This window comes from Pangasianodon hypophthalmus, chromosome 17, assembly GCF_027358585.1.
Source record: "Pangasianodon hypophthalmus isolate fPanHyp1 chromosome 17, fPanHyp1.pri, whole genome shotgun sequence".
NCBI lineage: Eukaryota > Metazoa > Chordata > Actinopteri > Siluriformes > Pangasiidae > Pangasianodon > Pangasianodon hypophthalmus.
Genome location: NC_069726.1, coordinates 11,300,720 through 11,328,682, shown reverse-complemented (window position 1 = coordinate 11,328,682; position 27,963 = coordinate 11,300,720). Strand labels below are relative to the sequence as shown.

The window sequence follows — 27,963 nt, the reverse complement described above, 5'->3', positions numbered from 1 at the left end:
AACGCCATACAGAATACCGCATTCAAGCCACCTACGCTCACTCTGCGCTGTTAGTCCACTGAAATGGACGTGTGTATAGGCTACACTTAAGGGATGTGTCAGTATTACTTAGTATCCTTTATGTATGTAAACACTTCGACCTGCGCGCAAAAGCGCGGCGGTATATTATCCATAATGCCATGTGACACTCGGCGCTGAAACAGCACGCTTTTCCTGAGCGCTTATTTCACCAAGAGCTGTCCACCTTTTAACACACGAAGTAAGGCGAGAACGGTAAGATTCCTGTAAGTATGTCACTTAACTGTGAATTCGAAGTAGACATCTGGGACATTTAATTATGTTTGCTTTATATTGCTAGACCGTGATATTGTTCAAGCTTAAGGAACATATCAGTTTTGTGTAATTCTCTAACCAGTCGGGTTTGGCTTTTGCAGACTGACTATTAAAAGACAGATAAGCTTCTGCATTCTACACACATTTTTATTTTGAGATGAAAGTATTTAATTTGCCTGATGATTGTACTGGAATTCAGCTCGGCTATGGACCTAGACATTTCAGCACCGCGGACAGCTCCGAGTCTTTCGCCCCAAACACGCTGTAGGAGTCTTAAGTTCATAAGACTTTAGGTCTTGTCAGGTAGACGCTAGATTGTTGGGGCTAATTAAATGCTACGAGATCAGTGGTTATGAAAGTGTGCCCATTAGTTCACAGATTTCTCTCGCCTCCAATACGGCTGACATATTCAAACGCTTGAATAGCCATTTGCCAAGAGCTATTTTAGTTCTTAAAGAGGAAGAGGGCTCTCATTAACTAAAAAGGTAAGTTAATTGGCAGTGTTTAGTGAGTTCTATTCCTTTTGATGGCTGTATAATAATTGCTGTTCTGTTGTTTTGATATTAAAAAACGTGTCATAGAGGTGCTTTTTTAAATAAGACAAAAGTAAAAAGACATAGCTCTGAAAAACAGTTTTTCTTTGTCACTCTTTTCCTTCTGAATTGAATATCACAAACTAGAGGATATAGGAGAGTCAGCCTTCTCCAGAGATTTTCTACGATTTTCCTTTTTTCTGTCTGAGCTTCTTTTCTGATAACTGTTGCAGATACCATGACGACTCCATCTGTATTCGGCACTGACTGATCTGAGAGAGAGCAGGAAATGGGGATTTTGCTTTTCTTTCTCGTTGCACTTCTCGGAGACAACAACAGACTCACAAGGCTAGGCACACTGGTGCATGCCCAGTCTAATGAGCGCCGGGTCCTGGCCCATATGCCTGGTGACATTACCATTGGTGCACTCTTCTCTGTGCACCACCAGCCACCAGCAGACAAGGTCCATGAGCGGAAATGTGGCGCCGTGCGTGAGCAATATGGCATCCAGCGAGTGGAGGCTATGATGCACACTCTTGATCGTATCAATGCTGACCCCAACATCCTGCCCAACATCACACTGGGCTGCGAGATCCGAGACTCATGTTGGCACTCAGCAGTTGCACTGGAACAGAGCATCGAGTTCATCCGTGACACCCTGGTCTCCACTGAGGAGGAGGAAAGCATGTCCAGGTGTTCAGCTAATGGTGGAGGGATACCCATGAAAGGGAAGAAACCCATAGTGGGCCTCATTGGGCCTGGCTCCAGCTCAGTGGCCATCCAGGTGCAAAATCTTCTTCAGCTTTTCAACATACCCCAAATTGCCTACTCAGCCACCAGTATGGATCTCAGCGATAAGTCCTTGTATAAGTATTTCATGAGGGTGGTGCCATCGGATGCTCAGCAGGCCAGAGCAATGGTGGACATTGTCAAAAGATACAACTGGACTTACGTGTCAGCCATACACACAGAGGGTAAGATGTGACCTGCACTGTTTGAAATGAATGTGGCTCTGGTGGCATAGTTTTTGGATTACAGTAAAAATGTCAGATTGGGAATTGTGAATTTTTCGTGGCAGTAACAGTCAAGCCTAATTATAGCTTAATCCCTTATAAGAAAATGCCAACAAATTGCCCAATCTGTCTGGTAAGCCTCTCCTTCACTGCATATGACATATCATTCAGGATCAGAAGCAAATTAGAAATATCTGATTGGGAAGTTTTCTGTCTTGCTTAGGTTATGGCACTGTTACAAATCTATATATTATCCTTCACCTTTATTTAGAGAGACTGTTCTTGAGAATTGATCATAGTAGTATTGGTTCATTTTTTCCCCAGTTTTGTAGTGTTACACAGTTTTTTCAGTTTTTATTGTTGCTGAGAGAGTGAAAAGCCATAGTCTGTTGGCAAACAATCCATTTTCTGAATTCAGATGTAATCCAGGGCTATGCCAGCAAAAGGGGTTTCTTAAACTTATGGGATATGTGTTATTATATAAAACAAAATCATGGATAATCAATGTACACTGTAATTGTTGACACAGAGCCTAGAGAATTTTCCCCCCCAGTGATTATTTCTCTTTTTGCTCTATTGCTCTCAATTTTAAGCATATCAGAATGGGATTTTTTTCTGCTCCTTTTGAAGTGGTTCTGTACAGAAATACAATTATTTTCTTCATTGTCCTGTTGGAACATACTGTATACTGTATGTAATATACATTTTCACCCTAAATGCAGATGTTTGATTGACTGGAACAGGTTCTCCCGAAGAATTTGCTCATATTTGGCTCCATCCATGTTTTTTGTGATGACAACAAACTTTCCAGCTCCTCCTGCTAAAAAGCTACCCTAGACCATGATGTTACCACCTACATGCCTGATCACAGGAATGGTGTTACCTGGGTGTTGGGCTGTATGTGGTCTGTGCCAAATATTATGCTTTGGCTTTAGACCAAATGGCTGAACTTTAATCTCATCAGACAATAAAACCTTTTATCAAAAGCTCTCAGATTTTCTAACATGGCTCAGAAGTGGTGTCCTTCTGACCACTCTCCCATACAGGCCAGATCTGTGAAGAGCTGACATTGTTGAGGTCTGAACAGGTTCTCCTATTTCAGACAGTGAGCACTGTAACCCCTTCAGTGTTGTAGCTGGACTCTTGGACACTTCTCTGACAATTGCCCTTCTTGCCTGAGCACTCAGATCTTGGTAGTGTTTTGGTTGTGCCAAATTTTTCCACTTCGTTATAATAGATTTCACAGTACTCTTAAGAAAGTTCAAGGCTATGCTAATGTTTTAATAAATTTCTCCATCCTTTTTCCTCCTACCACCTTTATGTTCAAAGTTGCATGGGAAGTTCCTTGGTCTTCATGACAACAGGACTGATCTGACATTTTAGCAGTGAGACCTCCTAAAGTCAGAGATATTTATTGTGCAAGCATACAATTGGACACAAGTGGATTTAAAATTAACACACAGGTGTACCCAGTGTGAGCTCTTGAAAATTAAATACTAGTAGTAATTTAGATTGCTGAAAGAAAGGAGGGGGTGAATACTTATCAATTATGCAGGTTTTAGACTTTTTTTTGTTAAAGAATAATTCTGACAACATCTACATTAAATATTTTATTTAATTTTATTTATGTAGAGTCACTTTCAAATGAGCAGAAAAAATCCCCTTCTAATATACAATTCTGTGCAAAAGTCTTAGGCACATGCAAAGAAATGCTGTAGAGCAAAGATGCCTTCAAAAATAATGAAATTAAATGTTTCTACATTAAAAAATACAATAAAAAGCAGTAAACAGTAATAAATGAAATAAAGTCAATATTTGGTGTGACAATCCTTTGCTTTAAAAAACAAATTTAAGTCTCAGGAACAATTTGTGCAGTTTTATAAGGAAGTTAACTGGCATCTTGCAGAAGCAGACACAGTTCTTCTGGAGACTTTGACTGTCACACTTGCTTCTAATTTTTCAGCAAAACCCAGCAGCCTTCATTATGTTTTTCTGCCTGAAAAGTGTCTCCTATGTAATACGCTGCTTTCTTTACTGACACACAAACATTTTTCTGTAACATTTAATTTTGTGCTGGAAAACTAATGTTTGGAAATCTAAAATGGTTTTTGTACTGAATCAATAATGTAGACGTCATAAAATAAAAATCTATAACAAAGTTTGTACTAAAAAAATATAGGGTGCCTAAGACTTTTGCACAGTACTGTACTTAAATTTGATGTTGCAATATAGCAAATGAAAGAACTTTCAGAATAAAAGTTCTGAAAGAAATTGCTCTATAAACTGACAAATATTTTTACATACTTAAGTTTTATAACTGATGTATGCTACCTAGAAACTGTTTCTAAAAGTTTTAGAAAATGAATCATATTTGCAATAATACTACTTTTAGGTTAATCATACCAAGTCATTTCTTTTTCAATATTTCATCATCTGAACACTATGTAATTGATGTGAAACTCCCCCACATTATTTCTGCCCTGTTTGCATGTAAACACGTCATGGGCATATTGAGAAGCAGCATGACTTTGTTACTGTGGTTACTAGGGTTGCTGTGTAGGCACCCTGCTTTTGTTTTTACCTTTCTGTTACTGTCATGACAGACCATATAATTCAGTAGGACAGCTTGGATCGCTTGATGAGGAGTGATCATGATTACCATTTACATATTCATTTTATTTTTTCCCTGCCAGTGGGTGTTGGTTACAGTGTAATTAATTTCCCTTGTGGAACATGGAGTGCTCAAAGGCTATTGATATTTACATGAGATCAGAAAGCCTATTCACCTATAATAGATATCATGCAAATGCAGCCTTTTGCACTAAAGATGTGCACCCTATTTACATATATTTTACATCATACTATCAAACTGAACCAGGTTAATTGGTTTGTTAGGTCTTAGAACAAAGTTTCAGGTATTACTCTTTCACCATATGCACAACACACAGCTGTCTGGCAGTGAATCAGAGGAAGAGATACTTCGAAAGCTGTGCCAGACAGAGAAATAGACAGAAGATATTCTGTGACTAGCTTTCTGATTGTTTGAAATTTTAGAAAAGCTGGAAAGAGCATAAGAATTTCAAGAGTGTGTACTAAGAATATATAGAGTCAAAGCTCACTTTACTTTATCAGTGCAGGAGGTGAAATGCCATTTTATTTTCCAACAGCCATTAAAATATAATGTGTATGATATGCTAATGGGGACTATGTATATTAATGTAATTATGTAGGTTTAATTACTGCCTTTTATTATATCTCAGTGAGCATAGTAAATGCATTCTACATCGTCACTCTTACTGCAACACTTGATACCAAAGGGTCCATATTCCTAGCAGAAAGTAGGTGACCTGATTTTGAAGTAAAATGGGGGAGATTACCCCTGACAGTGTGTAAAACAGGGGCACAGCAGAATAATATTCATTAGTTTGTACCAGACAGAAAAATGCAATATGTTTCTGTGTAGACTGAAAAAAATGAATTTCAAGCAACAGCTACAAAATATGTACAGACTAAATCTAATTTCTGGCTTAGGAAATCTGGCATAACAGTAGGGTGGCTAGCATTCCCACTGCATCTAGCCTCACTGCAATATATTGTATTGTCTCCTTCATGTACCTCACATACATTATGATCGCTATAATGTACATGAGGAAGTGTGGACATGTTACAGACAGCCTGCTCCTTAGATGGAGGCCTGTCAGAACCCAACAATTATGGCAGGACCCTTATGCTTCTGGCTACCAGAAGTGACAGGGCTGTTTGCATGTAGCCTCTTCTCTACAGAGAAGGCAGAGGGTAAGACGGTGACTTGGAATGCCTGTAGTTGAAAAAACAACCCCAAAAGGAACTGTGTTATAGAGCCAGACAATGGCTCAAACAATGGGTGTATCACACAGGCTCACTGAGGTGCTGCAAGTATATTGCCAGCAGCCTCTTCTTACATGAAAGGCTCTGTGGAGCTCTGGTGGTGGAGGATGTCCATTGGCGGTCCACCTATGATTAAGTTGATAGTTCTTAGACATCAGAAGTTAGAGAGCATGACATTTGCTAGGTTGTGGCCACTCAAGCATATCACCTGGCCGATCCATTCGGCTGCTCTAATTTGTGATTCTGAGGCCTGTGCTCTTCCTACCAGGGTCTTTTGTGGGAAGAACAAGTGGTCCTGGTACGCAACAAAACTTTCACAGGGTTGCTTGCACATGTCCACCAATGTGGATTGTACCAATTACACCTGGTGTCATGCACAAATCAAACTGATGAAGATCCATCCTGTGTCCTATCCTAGGTGTCTCACTGCCAGGATTGACATTGAGCTCTGTCACAGATGGCTCAATGGATGCTGATTGGAGTGATCTCTCCAATGCAAGCTGCAGTAGTTATGTGCCTATGTGTGCAATGCATGAGGCAATGTTGTATGACCTCACCAGGATATCGGCAATTATATAATGGTTTTTTTTTGGGCATTGTGTACTGAAACATAGTGTTTTGTATAGTGAAGCAACTGTGAAGAGCTGCAAGTGACAATGTCAGTTATGTGGTCAGGTCCAACTGTTAGTTATCACGCATCACAAGCTGTGTGGAAAGAGGATCCATTTTTGGTTGGCACTCACCTATTAAATGTCCCCCAAATGGGTAGAGACATAGGACACTTTGAGAGAACTTTTGACTGTTTTATTGGCACAGAATCAAATCTAATTCCAAATCTAATCTAATGCCATGTCAGCCTCTGGCAATTAACGTCCAGACTTCTCTGCTGTGGTCAGTGCCAAGAAAGCTGACGCATCACTGGTGTCCATCCCCAACTTCTTTGGATCCTAAACCTTGGCTGCTCAAGCATGAATCCTGTAGAATGGCTGAAAATTGCTTAAAGCTGAAGCCAAACCTGTTTACGGCCAAACCCGTTTATAGCTGAAACTGTTTACAGGGGGCTGTGGCTCTCGGGTCATAGTTTACTCCAAATTTGGGTCTAGATCTGCTAAATCAGTGTACGTGCAGCCTCTGTGCGCGTGGGCTGTCTGTCTTGACAACTACCTTTCTGAGATGATCAATGCTGAGGCATTGAATACAGAACTGCTTCCCATCTCCAGCTTCCAGAGAGCCCAGACATTGTCCACATATCCATGAAGCCTGCAATATCACACTTTACATCCTTTTTGAAGCTGAGATGTGATTAGTGGGAATCTGCAATTCCTTAATTTACCACTAAGAGTGCTATTCTGAGGCAACAGTGCTACCCAGTAGCCTATTTGTAACTGTATGAATTACTGAGTAGACCAGAGAATGAACTAAGATCAGAAAATTAAGCAGAGATGGATCATCCCACAACAAATTAGTTGATGAGTAGTTGACAAAGTAGGTAAGCTATTAGTGACTTAAGCCAGAAGTTGATGCCCAGTAAGGGTTTTGCTGGTTTTGCTTGCTTGACCTTGATACAGGAAGAAACTCATTCCAGACATCATTTTATGATGTAATTTTAAGGTCACCTGACTCTGTGGTAACAGTCACATGCACACAGGAATTCATTAAAAAATATAAACATTACTACATTCTATGGTAGAGATTACATAACTTTTAGACCTCTTGGTAGAATATCTATATATAATACAGCAGATCATGACTTTAGTCTGTGATTTTGGCCTGCATTAAGGTATTTGTTTTTGTTGATGGGAAAGTTCTGGAATAAAGCAGCATGGGTATGTTCACACATAACAGCTTGTTACTAAATCAATTTCTTAATTCTTCAGGAAACTATGGTGAGAGCGGAATGGAGGCATTCAAAGAAATGTCCGCCAAGGAGGGCATCTGTATTGCACATTCAGATAAGATCTACAGTAACGCAGGAGAACAGAGCTTCGACCGGCTGTTGGAAAAACTGCGTAGTCACCTGCCCAAAGCACGTGTGGTGGCATGCTTCTGTGAGGGCATGACTGTGCGTGGCATTCTTAAAGCCATGAGACGACGTCGGCTAGTAGGAGAGTTCCTTTTGGTTGGCAGGTAACTCTCTCAAGTATCCTACAGTTCATTCATTCTGTAGTGACATTAGCTGATATATAAGACCAATCTGGATATATATACTATGACATTATAAGACATATAATAAGATAGTAAACTATTAATGTTCATGATTGGCCTTGCTATATTTGAGAAAACTTGTTTGCTAACCCAGCAGTATCTGGCACTGGCCTGACTGCCATCATCAGCATTTTATATATATATATAAGTTTACACAGGCCTCTACAAAATGTTAATAATTTAAAAAAATAAGAGGGATCATAAAAATTGTACTTTGTTTTTTTATTTAGTAATGCCCTGAATTACACATAACAGATGTTTCATATAGTCCACAAGACACAATAATAACTGAATTTACACAAATGAACCAGTTCAAAAGTTTACATACACTTGAATCTTAATTCTGTGTGTTGTTACCTGGATGATCAGTGACTGTTTTCATGTTTTGTGATAGTTGTTCATGAGACCCTTGTTTGTCCTGAGCAGTTAAACTGCCCACTATTCTTCAGAAAAATCCTCCAGGTTCTGCACATTATTTGCTTTTCCAGCATCTACTGCATATTTAACCCCTTTCCAACAGCGACTATATGATGTTGAGATCCATCTTTTCACACTTAGGACAACTGAGGGACTCAGACACAACTATTACAAAAGGAGCAAAGATTCCTTGATTCTCAAGAAGGCTACACACTACATTAAGAGCCAGCGGGATGTAAACTTTTGAAGGGGATGATCAGTGTAAATTGTTATTATTTTGTCTTCTGGGTAATATGTAAATATCTTATGTAGCTTCTAAAGTGCACTAAATTGAAAAAAAAATTGAAACTGAAAAAAAAAAAATCTTTAAACATAATAATAATGATTTACACTGATCGTTCTTTTCAAAAGTTTACATCCCCCTGGCTTTTTTTCTTTTATGCTTAAATGTATGGTAGTTTATGGTAGTTTTTTGAGTGAGAAAAGGTTCATTTCTTATGGCAGATCCCAGTGAACAGTCTTTCAAGAATTTGCACCCTGGAGCCTTCATAATGAAAAAAATAATAAAAATCCAATGTGCTATTCATAGTACCATTTAAACAAGAGATTCTTCTTTCCATTTTAATTTTTATCAAATGTGACACCACAACTGCCTATTATTAGATTTAGCCCCATTTCAGTCTTGACTGTTCTTTTAACTATTACTCACGGAGAAATAATGCTACCCCTTAAACTCCCAGGATGCATCAGCAGGTCCAGACTTACATTCTTCACAAAAAGTTCACACTTTTTGCTATTTTTTTCACTATAGTTACTAAACAATTTATGAAAGTGGCTAACAATAATAATAATAATAATAATAATAATATAACTGAATAATAAGCTGTGACTTTAAAACAGAAGAATCCCACGTGCAAACCCGGGATTAAAAAACACTGAACACTGAGAACCTACAGATAATGAAATATGCAACTCAGTAACATTGTGACCAAAATGACATCTCACATCCACTTATAGCTGATGCAAAGCATATGATTAGTATTTATTATTAACATGTGTATATTACAATACTGTAATTTACACGTGCTAATAATATTCGCTGATAACTCCTGATATTTGTACATACAAATTGTTAATTATTTAATTGTCTGCAGACTGAATTTCACTTTCAAAATATGAAGTTGTTCCTAATCAAGACATTTTCCCCTCAAATTGAAATGAGGTGAAATAAATAAATAAATAAATAAATAGCCAGACAAAACTATAAAAAAAATCCTATCCTACTTTATCTAGGGTCGCACTAGCTTTAGATCCCAACCCAGGAACACTCAGGGTGAGTGCGAATACCCTCCCGTCCCTCCTGTCTGGAAAACCTTAATAATTTGACATTTTTGCAGTCAAGGAATGTCTTAAGTCTAAGATTAATAGATATCACCAGATGGTGAGCATCTTCACTGGAGATGCTCTGCCAGACATGTAATATATACATTTTCTACCCAGAGAGAAGGTCAATTCTTAGGCATGTACTCACTGCATTATATAAGGAGCTTCTTCTATTCACAAATAAGAAGCTATAAATTTAAAAAGGGCTTGCCATTGTTTGCCACTCGACCTATAGTGGTATGGCAGACTGCTGTCATCACATTTTATGCTAACAGTGTGAATATACCCTTATTCAGATTTGTTCTTGCTTTCTACTCAAATTATGTCATATCTGTGTGGGAGCCGAGAAATGTGTGTCTTGCTTATGCCACTGAGGTCCCATGACTCTTCATTTGTCAGAGGAAGTGTGATCCCTTTGATCCCTGGCAGGCTGCAATGGCGTTAAGCCCTCATCTACATAAACGCATGCAGGTGTCTGTAGAAATGTAACTCAACAGAACAAAATCTGAACGCTTTCTGCACTATATCTCCAAACAAGTTAGAAAAACGTGGGGTAGGATAAGAGAAGATTATATTTATTATGTGTTCGTTAATATGTGTGTAGAATGTTTTCTATTGCCATTTAATTGGAGTTGGTTTCTGCACTGCATTATTTTTCACTGTTTGCTGCAAAACAAGTTAATGGACAGTTTGATGTACTCATTAATGCCTTTTGGCTCATGACAAAAATGGGCCTTTAAGATGGTCCATTCAAATTCATCATCAGTGCTTTCAGAGAGAGGCATTGTGGCATGTGAGAAATGCGAGAAAAGCCCAAATGTTGTTTATTTTATGCTAAGTGTGAATTTTTAAAGGGTGTCTATTTCAGAAAATGGTGTCATGGATGTTATCCAGACGGCCTGGTTTGACGTAGCAAAGCTGCCATGCATGTGGAGGTGTGTGTACAACAGTCTGTGATGCAGGCTCCAGGCAAATGCTAGGCAGACAAGAATTGAGTTTCTGCCAACATTTCTACCTTGCATGTTGGATTTTATATAAAGTGGCAGAAAAGATATTAAATTTGGCCAATTTTTCTATGCTCAATGCTTTCAATTCAGTGCTATGGGGGATTGTTTTCCAGGAAGGACATAAGATGAAATTTGGAGCGTATTCCATTACCAATTAATTTTGATTACTGATTTTTTTCATCCTTTTATAACAAGTCTTACTGAAAGTCTACAGCTGAAAATGAAAACATTTAATATTCTCAGTGTAAATCTAAGCACATAGGGCCTATTCCTGTTTCAGCATACTGGTGTTGGAGGCACAATATAATATTTCATTCAAACAAATCACAAGCCTTTTAGATGTCTATTTTAAATACAGTTGTACAGATTATCTCCTACTTATCACTCACTGAAATGATGATAGTGCCTATAATTAACTAAAATAAGTGCATAAGTGTAATTTGTCATGATCAGGTCTCTTTCCAACAATAGTTTATGAAAACGAAAAGGCTTAAATCCACTCTAACTGCTCCTAGTACATAAAAGCCTGCAAAACACACCTATTACACTTGGGTGCATTTCAGTTATCCACTAATGAGTAGTATATTAGTTTTGAGTCATCTGTATATTGTGATTCACGAAGGTAATATTTTATTTTTTATCAGCTATTATGCAGAGAGTGCCATCAAAGTTTATGACACAAAGCTATATACAATCTCATAACAGGACATTTTAGAATAAAGTCCTGGGTCTTAGGCAGCATTCGTTTTAAATCTTTTAGTCAAAATTGCTCAAATAAATTTTGCTAGTAAAGTAGATCTAATGCAATTCAGTACAATTTTATTTGTATATCATTTTTTAAACAGTAGACATTGTGACAAAGCAGCTTTATAGAAATCCAGACGTATATTTATATTTAGATCCCTGATGAGCAAGCCAGAGGCGACAGCAGCAAGGGGAAGAAACTGAAAAGGGAAGCCATCCTCTTCTGGGTGACACCAGATAATGAAATTATATTATTGTTCTTCCACAGCTGTATACTACAAAGTCAAAAAGTACTAATCATACTGAAAGGATCTAATAATAATGCAGATAATGTAGATGTACTGTACAACCATGCAAAAGTGGATTTGAATTGAAGAACTGATTATCTACCTTTGGTAGTCTACTGTAATTTGAATCTATAGCTCTCTTAAGGAAAAGATATAAAATAAAAAAAATCATTATGTGTCTAATATTACACTAAGCTACAATAGCTTAGCTCCTGTGCAGGATCTTTTTTATAACACTAGCAGTCGGGAATTGTGAAGAAGGCTGACCCAACGGGTCAGTGTGTGGGCTATCGCAGAGCTCAATAGCACACTGTGCTGCAATGTTTCAAGCTCAGCGCTAGCACTGCCTTCAATGTTTTTGCTCACATCGCTTTTGGCTCCAAGGACGAGTTATGAAAGCCTCTCCTTCCTTAGCAAGAGAACAGAAATGATACAAAACCTCCCACGCTCTGAGTTGTGTAACACCAGAGCTGCAAAGCTTGGAAGTGTTTGAAAAGGCAGAATGAACACAAAATAGTTTTGTGTGTATTTGAAATAGTAGGGAGGACACAGCCACACAGCCTCAGCCTCACCTCTGGTTTTTGAAAGAATGAGAGAGATAGTCAGGAAGTCACAACATCCACATCACCCTCTAAAGTGCAGCTAAGATAAAATTATATGGTAGAGTTACAAAACTATAGTTGGGGAGAGATTCCTTGCATCTGTATAGATATGTACAGATATTCTTTTTACTAACAGATACAGAGACATGTTGGGTGACTCACTTAAACATTACACTGATCAAAAAGATCGCTGACATAATATAGAGAGCCGAGCCTTAGTTTCACCAGATAAATTGCTGATATGTTGCCCATTTCAAATTTGAGCTGCTGTAGGTGTCACAAATTTTCCTTTTCAATGTGCGGTATGGATCTACAGGTCACATTCTATAATTTTGTTCGCGTTACCATGTGCTTTTCTTTCTGTTCTGTCTCCAGTGCTGTCCTGTCTTGATTAGTTTCTATTTCTACACTGCAGTCCAGTTCCTTTGTCTCACTGTGAAGTCTTATTGTGTATTTAGTGTTATTCATTTTGAGCCTTGTTTTCCAGTTTCTCTGTTGTGTTTCTTGGTTTTGACCCTCAATTATGTTTTCATTTTTGATCATGGATATTCCTTGTTTGATGCTGCCTGCCAGACTTTGCCCTGTGCTATGGAAAATTAAAGTTATGGTTATTGCATCTGTCCTGAAAAAACATGCTGAGCATACACACTAGTGTCCTACTCTCACTAACACACTTTACAGTGGGGATTCGTGAAACAATTTTCAGTTGTTCCTGTTTGGGACACTACTGTTTATGTAAATTTATTCTAACTTTGACTCCTGTTGTCATAGCATTTAGTTTCGTTGTTATCACTCTCTCTCTAGTTGCTGCTTTTCTCTGTCTCTCTCTGCAGTGATGGCTGGGCTGATCGCTATGATGTGACAGATGGCTATCAGAAAGAGGCAGCTGGAGGCATTACTATCAAACTGCAGTCTGCTTATGTCACCTGGTTCGATGATTACTACCTGAACCTGCAGCCAGACACGAACCAGCGCAACCCCTGGTTCCTTGAATTCTGGCAACATCGCTTCCAATGCCGACTCAAGGGCCACCCACAGGAGAACACAAAATACAACCGCACCTGCACCAGTGAGTGTAGCTTAAACATTAGAGTTGAATATCTTTTAAGCTTTTAAACATTTCATTCCTTTAATTAAAGAAATCTGTATTACATTAATAATAGCATGTGGGGTTTTTCCAAGTATCTAATTAAACTATCTATAATTTTCCACCCTGTTAAAAACCCTGTTGTCTTAGTACATCTAAGACAAATTATCTGTTTATCCCATTTCATCCCTATACTGTTTACGAAGTATGTGTTAAAGTTAGATGCTTTAAAGAAGTAATACGTCTAACATTTCCCTTATCAGAGAAAGAGTCTCTCCGGCTCCACTATGCTCAGGACACTAAGATGGGCTTTGTCATCAATGCCATCTACAGCATGGCTTACGGTCTACACACCATGCAGAAAGCACTGTGTCCTGGCTATCTGGGTCTGTGTGATGCAATGAGACCCATTGATGGCCGCAAGCTTCTCGACTTCCTCATGAGGACGAATTTCACTGGTGTATCAGGAGAGGTGGTGCTCTTTGACGAGAACGGAGATTCTCCAGGGAGGTAGGAGCAAAGGTTCACGGAATTGTTAACATATAGATATATTTAGGAAAAAAATTCTCCAAGAGTGGCCTGATGACTATGATGAATTCTATAGCTATTTCTTTGTGGCTATGGCACTTATGGGGCATGGTGGCTTAGTGGTTAGCACGTTTGCCTAGCACCTCAAGGGTTGGGGGTCCAAGTTTGCATGTTCTCCCGTGTACGCTGATTGGCATCTCTAAATTGTCCCGTGAGTGTGTATGCAATTGTGCCCTGTGATGGGTTGGCATATTACTCAATGCAAGAGTGGCCTGTAGGTCCTCAGATGATACCCTGGGGTTCTTTATGACTTCCTATAATATCATTTGCCATGGCCTTAGAGTGATTTTTGCTGGACAACCACTCCTTGGGAGTGTAGTGCAGTGGTGCTGAATTTCCTCCATTTGTATATGATCTGCCTTACAGTGGATTGGTGGAGGCCAAACTCTTTAGAAATGGTTTTATAACTTTTTCCAGGCTGGTGAGCATCAATAATTTTTTTTCTGAAGTCCTCAGGAATCTCCTTTGATTGAGGCATGGCACACTTCCATAAACCTGTGTGGTTAAGAACGGACTTTGATAGTGAAAACCCAAGTTTATATCCTTGAATATTCTCATGTTCTCTGAAACGCCTGCCTTCAATTACCCTTTTAAATTAACTCATACGCCTAGAGGTTAAGATATTTAATGTTGGATAATTTTGCTTAATAAATAAATGTAAAAACTGTAATGTTTTTGCATCATTTGTTTAATTGGGTTTTCTTTATCTAGGACTTAGATAAACTAAGAAAAAAAGTTTATCTTTACCTGTGTATATCTATGTATAAATAAAAATTATCAGATTATCAGGTCAAATGATCTATCTATCTATCTAGATAGATAGATAGATACGTAGATACATAGATACATAGATAGATAGTCTCCACACACACAGAGTCGTCTCTCCCACTCATGATGAACTCGTATTAACACATCTGCTGTTATGCATGTAATTGCATGTCCATCGCAACCTTGTGACAGCTTCTCAATCCAGCCATGAGAATGATTTCAATACGTTCTTCTTCTGTCAAAGGCATTCTTAAAGTATAAGAATACCTTATATTCTTAAGGTATTTATGAAAGCAACTTTATATATATATATATATATATATATATATATATATATATATATATATATATATATATATATATATATATATACACAGTTTTGTAAGGAAATTAGCTGTAAGTTTTGCTGAGCATCTTGCAGAACCACCCACAGTTCTTCTGGAGACTTTGACTGTTTGCAGCAAAACCCAGCAGCCTTCATTATGTTTTTTGTCTGAAAAGTGTCTCTTATGTAATATGCTGCTTTCTTTACTGACATACAAACATTTTTCTGTAATATTTAATTTTGTGCTGGAAAACTAATGTTTGGAAATCTAAAATGTTTTTGTACTGACTTGAATAATATTTATATATATATATATATATATATATATATATATATATATATAAATAACACTATGTGGATGTATATGTGAATATGCAATGCACAAACAATGCATGAACAGTTGTGTGTGTGTGTACTTTTCAGATATGAGATCATGAACTTCAAACAGATGAGTGAAGAAGACTACAGCTACATTCATGTTGGCAGCTGGGACAACAGAGGACTAAAGATGGATGATGAAGAGATCTGGGCCAACAGCAGTGCGATCATCCACTCAGTCTGCAGTGACCCCTGTGAAAGGGCTCAGATTAAGGTGTGAAATATTGTATCATAAACGTCATAAAATGAAAAAGAAATGACAAATGTTGTGAAGTCATGAAATAAAAAGCCAGGAATTCATTTCAGGCGGATGAGGAAATTCACTAAATACACTAAATAAAATCATTGTGTTATCTTTACAAATATAAGTGGGTTGATGTGAAACAGCAGTAGAAGTATGATTTACCATCAGCCAATCTTAATAATGTTAATTGGTGTGGGCAAAAAAAACAAACCTTTATAACAGTTCCTCTGAAAATAATTAAAATAACATGCTAGTAAAAGGACACATATTACATTATAAAACATTGCAACACATGCATTTATTTGGTGGTGACTTTTCATGCATATCAGTATAGCACAATTACTGCACAAAACAATGTTATCTGATACATATTTATTGACCTGCATTGTATGTGTATTATGATAACTACCCATGAATAAGCATTTGGAACTGTAATAATATATATATATATATATATATATATATATATATATATATATATATATATATATATATATATATATATATACATATTATTACAGTTCCAAATGCTTATATATATATATATATATATTGATGGCTAACTTGAAATACTGTAATACTTTCATAAATTTATAAAATAAATATTATATATTATATATAATAAATATATTATGTATAACTATGTATAAATATGAGCTGCTTAATATACAGCTGGGCATATGTGTTTCATTTCTGAGGATATCACTTGGTTTTTGAGGATTCTCGACTTGAAATATTAATTATTATTATTTTTTTCAAAACATCACATTATTCTGAAACCTGTATTAGTATCAGTGGACTGTTGTTGAGCTCCTCTCTCTTATTGAAGGTGATCCGGAAAGGTGAGGTTAGCTGCTGCTGGACCTGTACTCCATGTAAAGAGAATGAGTATGTGTTTGATGAGTACACCTGCCGGGCCTGTGAGCTGGGATCCTGGCCAACAGACGACCTCACAGGTGAGTCAGTAGATCTTACTGATGTAATTAACTTGGTATGTATAGTGAGTGTACTAAACCAAAGAAAACGCAATATTGGCCTGTTACTCCAAGCTTCCAATAGAAAATGTATGTTATTAATCCTATACTGTATCAGTGTCTCCAAGTCAGGGTTTGGTGCCAAATATGACATTTTTTTCCATTATGGAAAAAAATAGCATACATCCGTTTATGTGAGTAACATGGGAGTAATACAGTTTCCTCCAAAAGTATTGGAAATGGCATTGGCTAATTCTTTTGTTTTTGCTATACACTGAAGACATTTGGGTTTGAGATCAAAAGATGATGCTCATGTGCCCTGTTAGATTATTTTTTTAAACAATTAACAGCTCTGAATGTCTACTGTTGGTTTGATCCCAGGGTTTTGCCTTGGAAGACTGCATTTGTTAAAAATGATAAACCAACATAAAGACCAGAGAGCTGTCTATGGGAGAAAAGCAAGCCATTTTGAAGCTGAGAAAAGAGAGAATTCAATCAGAGCTAATGCACAAGCGTTGGGCATAGCCAGTACAACAATTTTGAATGTCCTGAAAAAGAAAGAAACCACAGGTGTACTAACAACCAGACATCAAATAGGTCGGCCAAGGAAAACAACAGCAGTTGCTGACATAAACATTGAGAGCTGTGAACTCTAAAACAACAGTCAGTGATAATCCAACGTTCGAAAAAGACTTTAAGATCTGAACTATAGAGGCCATACAACATACAATGCAAGTTATGATGCAGTTATTACAAGCAAGGGATATGCAACCAAATTTTAAGTGTTATTTGTTTTAATTTACTTTAAGACTATCTGTTCCAATATTTTTGCTCACCTAAAAATGGGTGGTCTGCCACCAAATGTGCCATGTTCTAAGTTGTTTAACACATCTGGACGTAAATATCAGGAAATTAAAGCTGAAATTCTGATCTATTATCTTATATTCATCTTTTGATCTCAAACTCAAATGTCCTCAGTGGAAATCAAAAACAAAAGAACTAGCCCTGCCGTTCCAATACTTTTGGAGGGGGCTGTAAGTGATGATATGTGAAAGACACGTGATGGTGCATTTCACCATGTTATGCCCTGAAATTGCAATGTGAATTCAAGTAATCACATGTGACATCTAGTGAATAATATGTGATCACATGTTTAAAAAAAAGATTTATCAAGCTGAGAAAAAATTACATCTGAAAAATGAAACCACATGCTCAACATATGAATAATTAATTATATTAATAATGAAAATAAATCAATCCTTTGAGAAATCACCACGTAAAAAATTAACAAATGAAAATTAATGAATAATTTGAGGGGAAAATCACATGTAGAAAAAAATGCATGCACCTACATGTGAAAATGTATGAAAGCATAATATGTAAAGAGTCTAAAAACCACATTTCACATGATTATTCACATGTGAAGTTTGTGTGACTTTTCTTTAAGGGATGGTATGAAAATCTTGGCAGTGGGAGTGTTGTTTGTATAATACTTTATTATACAAACAAGAGGGTGAGACCTTACATGACAATTTATTACCATATATTGTCAAAATGTTCCATATATAAGTAGAATATATTTCAATATAATTTCACTATATTATATGTTAGTATGCTGTATTAAAAATACTGGGGAATACTGGAGAAATTATGGGTCAAATTTTCTTTTTATAAACACTATTGTGACAAAGCCTATTTAGCTTGATTACTGAGACCTAGCATATCCTAAATAAAGTAAACTTATTTATAAGCATAAAGTAAAATTAGGTTAAAAAAGACAATAAAACGTTGGGAGTCTGAGTAGCATCTGAATAAATTAGCAGACGTATTTTGCCATTAGAGACTGAGCAATGCTTGCTGAGACAGAAATTACAAAAATGATGATTGTAGTGACTCTCACATGAACTGCATACAGTGGGATGATCATTTGATAGAACAAGATCTAGGTTAGGAGTAGGAGTGTTAACTTTGTATAAGTTGTTGCCTTTCACATAATAAACAGAAGCTGGGATGCTGGGATCGGCATTTTTACATTGGTATGTTTAATACAGATATTTTCTCTTATAAGTCTCCAGTATCTGGGTCACTAAGACCCACAGCAGACCCACAGCAATTAAATGCTGTAAACAGAGGTTTGGACATAATCATCAGAACATGCTAGATTGTCAAGACACACAATATAGTCTCTCAGCATACAATAAAGCCTTTTATTGTGCAGTGTGCAAAAAGTAACTTTTAAAAAGTAAATCTACCCATTAAGTCTCAAAGGCTGTCTCAATTGCCTTTTTTTTTCCATAACAATGAAATTTTTGCTTGGCACAGGAAAGCATGCTAGGGGCTTAGAGAGTGTTATCAGCTTAAACAACAAAGGCAGAAACAAATCCATATTCTGTAACTTTAATTGAGAGATTTTGTCTACATTGGAAGCCTTTTTAAGGAGATTATATCAGCTCTTTTGACCATTTGTGCCAGACCAAAACTAGTCAAAGTTATTCAACAAGTGGCACAGAAGGAGCAATTGTTCTGTATTTTACAGATTCTTTGTGCATTTTTCATTTTTCAAGTGTTTTTGGAGCTTGAGATAACTGTGCAGAGGCTGTAAAAAAAAAAAAAGTATAAATAGCGGCACAGAGGCTGTCACTGACTGAACAAAGAAAATGCAAACAGCAAAATGTAAATCTCATAATGAAATGTGGGAATTATCTGAATCTGAGCCCAGATACACACATCTTGCAATTAATTGCACCATCTCATTATACACTTCATCTATCACTAATAACAGGGCCCAGATGCTGCATGCAATATAACAGATGAAACAGACTGGCCCTTCTTTACAAGCAAGGTGACACTGGTCCAAAGAAACACATCCTGACTGATCATCATAAATCAAATGGGAGGAAAGAACAAAATAGATTTAATTAAAATATTTCTTAACTAATCTTATCTACTGAGCAACAGGCTTACTAAAGCAAGATTTTGCTACTCTTAGAAAAAATTTTACTAGTCCTAGAAAAGAAAAAATGAAACTACGTCTCAGCTTGTCTACAAAGCACAAAAAGAAGAAAGAAAAGTGGAGCATGAACCAATGCAAACAAAAATGAGGAACATTGGCAGACAAATACAAAAATACTGTTATCAAATATAAATATTGAAATTTAACATGTAATGATCATGATTAATAATGGTAGGCAGGCACAGTGTATTAATGGAACTATGTACAGAGATAGGTGATGTGTGATGGACTACACAACACCCAATAGTTGGCCATTATGACATGAGTCAAATCCACAGTTCAAACTCATTCAAGACTGCAGCTTTCTCTAATTATGAATTATGGAAGTTGAATGTGCCAATATGGCTGGCAAACAGGAATGTCATCTTGTATTGTCTACTGCAAAGACATAAGTACACCTCAAACTGCCCTCATCTTGAGAGAATAAACACTATACTTGTAGATCATGGCTTTAGCTTGTTCTTTTGTTATCTTTTTAAAAGTTGGAAACTGAATGTCACCACTGTGCAAGAGTAAAAATATAAATGGTCCATTCTGGGATATTTCAATGGAAAAACAGCTCCCGAATATTAAAAAAAAAAAAAAAATATATATATATATATATATATATATATATATATATATATATACACTTAAAAAATTCCCTTATATTTGTAATGGGAACATGTTCACTTGCACAGATGTGGATGAGATAAATAGCTAGTCTGGGAACAGTCCATTACTGATCCAGTGGTCCCAAAAGAAACCACTAGAAGTCATGGGGATCAGAGAGGGTCATTGCATATCATAAGACTACAGCAGGGGTATGACTCACAGCAGTAAAAGATTCAGCTGACTGGATTACCCCTATTGCAGGCAATATCCCCTTCTCATCCATTCAAAGCCTCATGTGCTTTGGAACGTCTTTGGTTTTCTTATCACAGTCTTTCCAGTTCCTCTTCTGGGTAATCCCAGAGTGTGAGCTCACCAAATATGGGAAGGAGAACTGGGCCAGAGCCTCCTTTTTTGCTAATCACTATTGATAACAAAACACAAAGATATTTTTAACAAAGATTATATGGCTCCACATAAAACGAGTTAACTACTTACATTTCCAGGACCTATAATCTTAATCTCATAACTCAAATTTATAGTTTTAATCCCTTAAGCTCTCAATTTACATTGGCGGGTCCTGATGTACATTCCTCACTCTATTAACTCCATTGAAATGTTCATGGTAGTTATTATTATTATTATTATTATTATTATTATTAATAATAATAATAACAGTTTTCAAATACACAAGAAATTAAAAAACATGATCATGTCAATATGGATGGGATAAAGCTATTTTTTCATCCATGGGTTCAAAAACTACTCACACATTTTGTAAGTCACTCTGGATAAGGGCATCTGCTAAATGTAAATAAAATTAAATGTAAAAAAGGTATGCTTGTTAATGAGTATACAGTATGTATATTTGTATTGTGTCAGCTTCCAGTCAATAAATTTGCTGATGTGCTTCTCTATAAATAAAAGAGCATGAAAAGTGCATATTACAATGAAATTGAATACAATGTAAAAAATTACATCACCCTACTTTCTAGAACTCAGCATTTTAAGTGTCAGTACTCCTGTCTTTACAAGAGCTCTGTTTCTCCTGGCCTTTGTAGGGCCATAATCTCAATTTATGAGCTTCATCAAAGCAACGCCATTGTTATGCATTCTCAGTTGATGAAAATGATCTATGCTAAAAATATTATCACTAGTTTATGCCAGCCTCTGATGAATAAAGTATGATGTTTTTTCTCTTCTATTCAACAATTGTGGTGCAGTATGTGTTCAGATATTTTTGGCATGAATTGTAAAATAAAAAAAGATAAATAGCCTATCTATCATTTTAAAGCCACCAACACAGGGCATCCTAGTAATTATATTTTAACATTTCACTGTGATTGATGGTATTAACCTTGCTTTTCCCATTACTGTTATAACTGCACTTTCTGAAATAAAATATGTAATACAAAAGAAGGTGCTGTCCTAATAATGCTGTGCTGTTTCTCAGGTTGTGAGCCAATACCAGTGCATTATTTACAATGGGGAGACCCTGAACCTATTGCTGCTGTGGCCTTCGCTTGCCTTGGTCTTCTGGCCACCATCTTTGTGACACTCGTTTTCATCAGGTTCCATGATACACCAGTTGTGAAATCCTCCAGCAGGGAACTTTGCTTCATCATCCTTGCTGGCATCTGTCTGGGCTACCTTTGCACTTTCTGCCTCATCGCCAAGCCACATGTAGTGTACTGCTACTTACAGAGACTGGGCATCGGCCTTTCCCCTGCTATGAGCTACTCTGCTCTGGTCACCAAGACCAATCGCATCGCTCGCATCTTGGCTGGCAGCAAGAAAAAAATCTGTACCAAGAAGCCTCGCTTCATGAGTGCTTGTGCCCAGCTGATCATAGCTTTCATCCTCATTCTCCTGCAACTGGCCATCATAGTGGCACTCTTCATCATGGAGCCACCTCAGGTGATCTATGACTACCCATCAATCCGTGAGGTGCACCTCATCTGTAATACAACAACACTGGGGGTTGTAGCACCATTGGGCTACAATGGGCTGCTCATCCTCAGCTGCACCTTTTATGCCTTCAAGACTCGTAATGTCCCTGCCAACTTCAATGAGGCCAAATACATCGCTTTCACCATGTACACCACCTGCATCATCTGGCTGGCCTTTGTGCCCATCTATTTTGGCTCCAACTACAAAATAATCACCATGTGCTTTTCAGTCAGTCTCAGTGCCACCACTGCCTTGTGCTGCATGTTTGTGCCAAAGGTCTATATCATGCTCGCCAAGCCAGAGCGTAATGTGCGCAGTGCATTTACCACATCTACTGTGGTAAGGATGCACGTGGGTGATGGCAAGTCCGCCTCATCAGCTAGCCGTTCCAGCAGTTTGGCTAAACTGTGGAAACGACGTGGATCAGGAGCAGACAATGTCAGGTTTGTTATTATGCTAAAATGTGTTGTTCAGGTATAATTACCTTGTACATTTGCAGTAACATACTGGCAGCAGAATTACCACGTAGTTGAGGTAATTAATATTTACAGCATTCTTACTATATTGTTTGTTAACAGCAATGGCACACTGTACATTGCACATTGTTAAATAGGAAGCAAACTATATTTTTAGAGGGTTGTATTAATGTATTAATGTATTAATATATTATATACATTCATTCATTCATTCATCTTCAGTAATCACTTTACTGGTCAAGGTCACAATGGATCTGGAGCTTATCCCAGAGGAATGCTGGGCAGAAGGCAGGAATATGTACTTGCTGGATGAGAAAGTCTATCGCAGGGTACCATGCACATACCATGTTGTGAGTTGTGTTGAATGTTATTGTAAATGTATGATCTCTCTTTTACCCTGCTTTATTTTTGACTGGCCTCTCCCGCTTACTCCTGAGACCATTTTTAGTCCCAAAGCATACCTCTAACCACAGTCCCTGCATAAAATACGTGACAGATAAACAGTTCGTTTGAGTATCAGATGGCCACCTTCTGGGCTAACTAGTGCCATAAGGCACATTAAGAATGCTCTACAGGCTCACTTTCATGGAGCACTGCAAGGTCAGTTGATTGCAAGGCAATCACTTGATTTGCAAAACTGAGTAAACTAACTCAATATAATTATCAAGACTTTGTGGTCTTGTTGCCAAATTCTGTGCAATGTAGGAAAATCAGCAGCAGGGGAGCAAGAGTGTATAAAAAGAGTGCATCATTAGTCATACACAGGTGTACACACATTCATGAAACTACCCACTCCTTCTCCAAGAATCCACTCCTCCATTCACAAAAAGCACTTGACCAATTCCCCCTGTCACCACACAGTGTTTTATGGGGATGTGAAAATAGACTTTGGCACAAGTCCAGTGATGTGAAACAGTCCTGTGCTTGCATGGAATGGATTACATCTAATAGATTTAGCAAATGGAAAGAGGGGGTCTTTAGGAAGCACTACAGTGTGGCCCGATATCGACTAGGCCCTGACGTAGTCACTGCCCAATGGGCAATATTTTCCATTGTAAAGCATCCATTGCCAGCCTCTGTCCTTCATGGACTTGTTCTGAGGATCTATTTATGGGGTGCTTTTTAGAATCCACTTAGACAGGCACTTATTAGGGTCTTGATGGTGTGACACTCCCTATATGAGGCTTGCAAAAGGCAGGCAGACCATTATGGGTGTTGGCACATAGACCTGAGATATGGTATGTTTTATCGTGCTGCTTTCAGGATTCTCAAACCTGATCCGGGGCATCTTTGGCAACATGCCCAAAGAGTGACAAATTTACAGGGTTGATTTGCAGCATGGGGCTATGCTAATTAAATCACACACAAACTAGGTTGCCAGAGAGTTGCCCCATGTCCTGGTCTAGGTATCCCGCTGCTCATAGTGAGGTGTCGACCAGCTTCTGCCCAGAGGGATCAACTTCTGTAGATTGGAGTGATTGTTTCAATGCTAGCTGTCAATCAGCTTAATGTGTGCCACACATGATGCAATGTTGTAAGTTATGAGTCTTTCTGCATTCAGTGCTTGGGCAGCGGGCATCTGGACATAGTGATTCATCTGGTGAGACCACTTGAGAGGCAATACAGACATCAGTAGTAAGACATGTTGCCCAGCCATATGCTGTATTGATTCTAAGGGAAATTGTAAAATTCAGCTTACTTAGCAGACTAGACCAAGAACAGTGCATAGTACAGCAAGGGAAAACCAGTCAGCTATACTAGTGGTATGTAGCCACAGGCCCACTAGTTGGTCAGGCAGTAGGAAATGTGGAATACTTTGAGCAGATACCACCAAAGTTCGACCAAATTGGATGTAAATACCCTCCAGTTAAAGCTGAAAGTCTGCACATACTCATTATTTCATTTCAACTCCTATGTACATATACTGTGGTAGACAGCTAAAATAATAATAACTTTGTCAATGACCAAACATTTATGGACCTGACTGTATATGTCCAAAATCTGAAAATTAATTTAACATTAATTCACAATTGTTTTACATGTACAGATATAAAATATACCTCAAAATTATACTATGAATATTGGTATCTATTTGAAATGAAACATATTTGTATGTTCATCAGAAAAATATCTGTAAAGACATTATTCATAAATTAAGGAATACAATTTTTAATCAGTCTTAGTACTTAGTATCTGAGACTATTCTGAGTCCTGATTTGGCATTCATTTTGCATATTTGGATTGGTTTTTATTTTAGACAAGTTTTTGTAAAAATATCACTGAGGACTTGGAATAATGAGAAAGGAGCACCACTATTCATATGGTGTTTTATATGAAATGGCTCAAATGACAGACTAACATCTATATCTACTGGTCCTGTTTTCTTCCCGCAGTTCAAATGGCAAAACGGTTACTTGGGCACAAAATGAGAGAGGCTACCGGCCAAATCTGTGGAAGAGGATCTCCATTCACATCAAGAGAAAAGAAGAGGTCAATCAGACAGCTATCATCAAACCTTTCTCCAAGGGCTGTGATCCACCTTCAGACACTGGGATGAAGGTGTCATATGATCGGCCACAAAGTGGTCAGCGCTACCCTGTTACCTACCGCCCACGCACACCTTCTCCCCTGCCCACCGTATGCCAGCATGGTTCGATGCAACACTGCTGTGAAGATGAGGAGAATGTTAGAGAACGGCCTTTGCCGGTGGCAGCACTGCCTACGTACCTTACGGATCGTTTACAGCAAAGTGGGCCATTGCAGACATCCATTATGGACCAGATCAGCAGTGTGGTGAACCGCTTCACTGCGAACATCAGCGAGCTCAACAGCATGATGCTGCCAGCTGGCTCTCCTTCAGGCAGTACCATAAATGCCTCTGGCCCCTGTTCACCCTCCTTCAAGTTGCTTCCACGAGAAATGCAGCACTCAACAACGGTGACCACCTATGCAGAGGTGGTGGCTGCAGCTAATGCTACCCCTCTCTCAGCAGTAGGCATAGCAGGAGGGATAGTCACAGGTGGAAGCAGCAGGGCATCCCCTGCTAGTCTCTCTAATAGCACCTATGACTCCTCATATGCAGTCAGGACCACGGAGTTTGAGGAGCTGGCTGCTCTAACACCTCCATCCCCATTCAGGGACTCCTCAGTGGGCTCAGCTAGTGACTCTCCCACCTGTCCAGGCTCGGAGCTGGTTCCAGGTGAGCGCAATTCCCCAAAGTATGACCAGCTGATGCTGCGTAACTACAGCCAGAGCTCCTCCTCACTATAAAGCCTTCCAGGTGATCAATTCACATGCTACCAAAATAACCATCAGTGGCATGCGGGCATTTTAAATACTGTTATGACATTAATTTCAAATCAGGTTTTACTACACTGTTGCAAAGTATTGATCCACATTGCTGCAGAACTCATGAGAACTGGAATCAAGGCTATACTGAGAAAAGGATCAGGGATAAAACAGTGCTGAGGAAACTCTGCAGGGATTTACTGAAAGTAGCGGAATAGCTTCTTTAAGTTTGAACAGCATGGACTAAAATGTTCTTTGTAAGCTTTTGAATGAAATGCACCAACAGAGATGTCAAAGCTTGAGGGCTCTTACTGCACTATGCTTGAGGGCTTTTCGTGCGCTATGCTTCTGCTTAGGAAAGCTCAGAGAACTATGGATTGAGATAATATACTGTGCTTGACATTCAGCCAGTGATCACATTCCAACAATGTCACACAATGATACCTGTAAGATAATACCATATGTGACTGTATGAAGGCATTGCAATATTTGTTGTTTGTGTATAATGCTGTCCTTTGCCTAATATTTGTGCATACTATAGCGCATATATAATCTACAGTATATCTTGTTTTAGTTAATATGGAACCCGTTCTACTGAACTAATCTTTAAACGGCATTATTTTCCAGGTGACTGTGTTTCAGTGATAAGTACCACTAAACAGTCTTGTTTAACACTTCAGATCTAATTGTTTAGTGAGCAAAGATGCAAAGAAATAGACAAAAGTCTTATTTTAAAGGTGTTCAGTTATTTAAATTTTTTAGAATTTACTGTTAGGCTGGCTGCGTGATGTGCAACATAAAGAAAGCAATACTTAAGGCTTAGTGAATTAGTAGACAAGCATTCAAGTGCACATGCTTTGCATCTTGTTACAATGTTCTTTATAGTAATTATGTACTTTTGAATGTGAAACAGTCAGATATGTTTTCTTTTAACCCTAATGAAATGACCTATGTCTGTTTATAGACATCATTTGGACCAAACAGATTCTCTTTTAAAAAGATTTTTTATTCAAGGCAGTGCTTAAACTTTCTACTAATGTTGTGCACTGTGCATATCTCTACAGCCTTTAGTCTATTTAACATTGTGCAATATATTTATTGAATGGATGTACAGTAATGATCATTTATGTCTGCATGCAGAACACTGCCAACAGCTGACTCTATAAGTGTTACCTTTTGTATATTTTCTAAAAGCATTTTGCATCTTTTGCTCTTTGCCTTTTTTCAGAGAATGTAGATATGGCCTATGAGTGTGAGGTATTTTTCTACCCAACATTTGTGTTGATTTAGTAATATTACTGTAATATAGTAAGCTGATAATTATTAGTTTATGCTTTGTGACAGTGGAATGAATGTATCTTGTAAAAGCTTTTAGAATCGTTTAAAAATGATCTATACAGTGTGAAAATTAGCTCTATACGTTTTTTTATTCTGTTGCATTTGTATTGTGTGGAAAAAAAATGAAATAGGCTACTATTGAATATCATTAAAAAGGACATAATTGCAAAGATCTGATTTTTGTTCAACACTATGTTAGAAAGAGAAATGCATGCTTAATTGGTTGTTGTGGGCTGAACTGCATTCTCACTCTTTTTCTTTCTGTTCCTCTTTTCATTTCTTGACACCTCCCTCGCTCAGGCCCGTCACGCGCGCGGGGGTATATACAGTATATGCACGCGCACCCACGACTAGGAGATTACAGTTCGGTTTTTAAAATCTAATCAACTGATCCTCTTTCACAGCCACTGAAAATATGAATATCAACAGTATTAATAATAGTATAGTATAGTATAGTATAGTATAGTATAGTATAGTATAGTATAGTGTATCTATCTATCTATCTATCTATCTAGATAGATAGATAGATAGATAGATAGAGAATAGTATTAA

The 27,963-nt window shown here is 37.7% G+C and overlaps 1 protein-coding gene across 3 annotated transcripts; it reads left to right on the top strand.

Annotated features, from left to right (window-relative positions):
• The first annotated feature begins 44 nt into the window (after window positions 1–44).
• grm5a (glutamate receptor, metabotropic 5a) lies at window positions 45–27,776 on the top strand. 3 transcript variants are annotated; one of them, XM_053241565.1, is made up of 9 exons: window positions 45–273; window positions 1,100–1,840; window positions 7,624–7,873; window positions 13,225–13,460; window positions 13,742–13,988; window positions 15,583–15,751; window positions 16,611–16,737; window positions 21,813–22,752; window positions 25,179–27,776. In XM_053241565.1, the coding sequence occupies exons 2-9, from the start codon at window positions 1,156–1,158 to the stop codon at window positions 26,053–26,055; spliced, it is 3,531 nt and encodes a 1,176-aa protein (XP_053097540.1). In that variant the 5' UTR covers window positions 45–273; window positions 1,100–1,155; the 3' UTR covers window positions 26,056–27,776. The 3 variants fall into 3 exon arrangements, with proteins under 3 accessions (XP_053097540.1, XP_053097539.1, XP_053097541.1); XM_053241564.1 differs by having other exon boundaries at window positions 45–284; XM_053241566.1 differs by lacking the exon at window positions 45–273 and adding an exon at window positions 329–818.
• The last annotated feature ends 187 nt before the right edge of the window (window positions 27,777–27,963 follow it).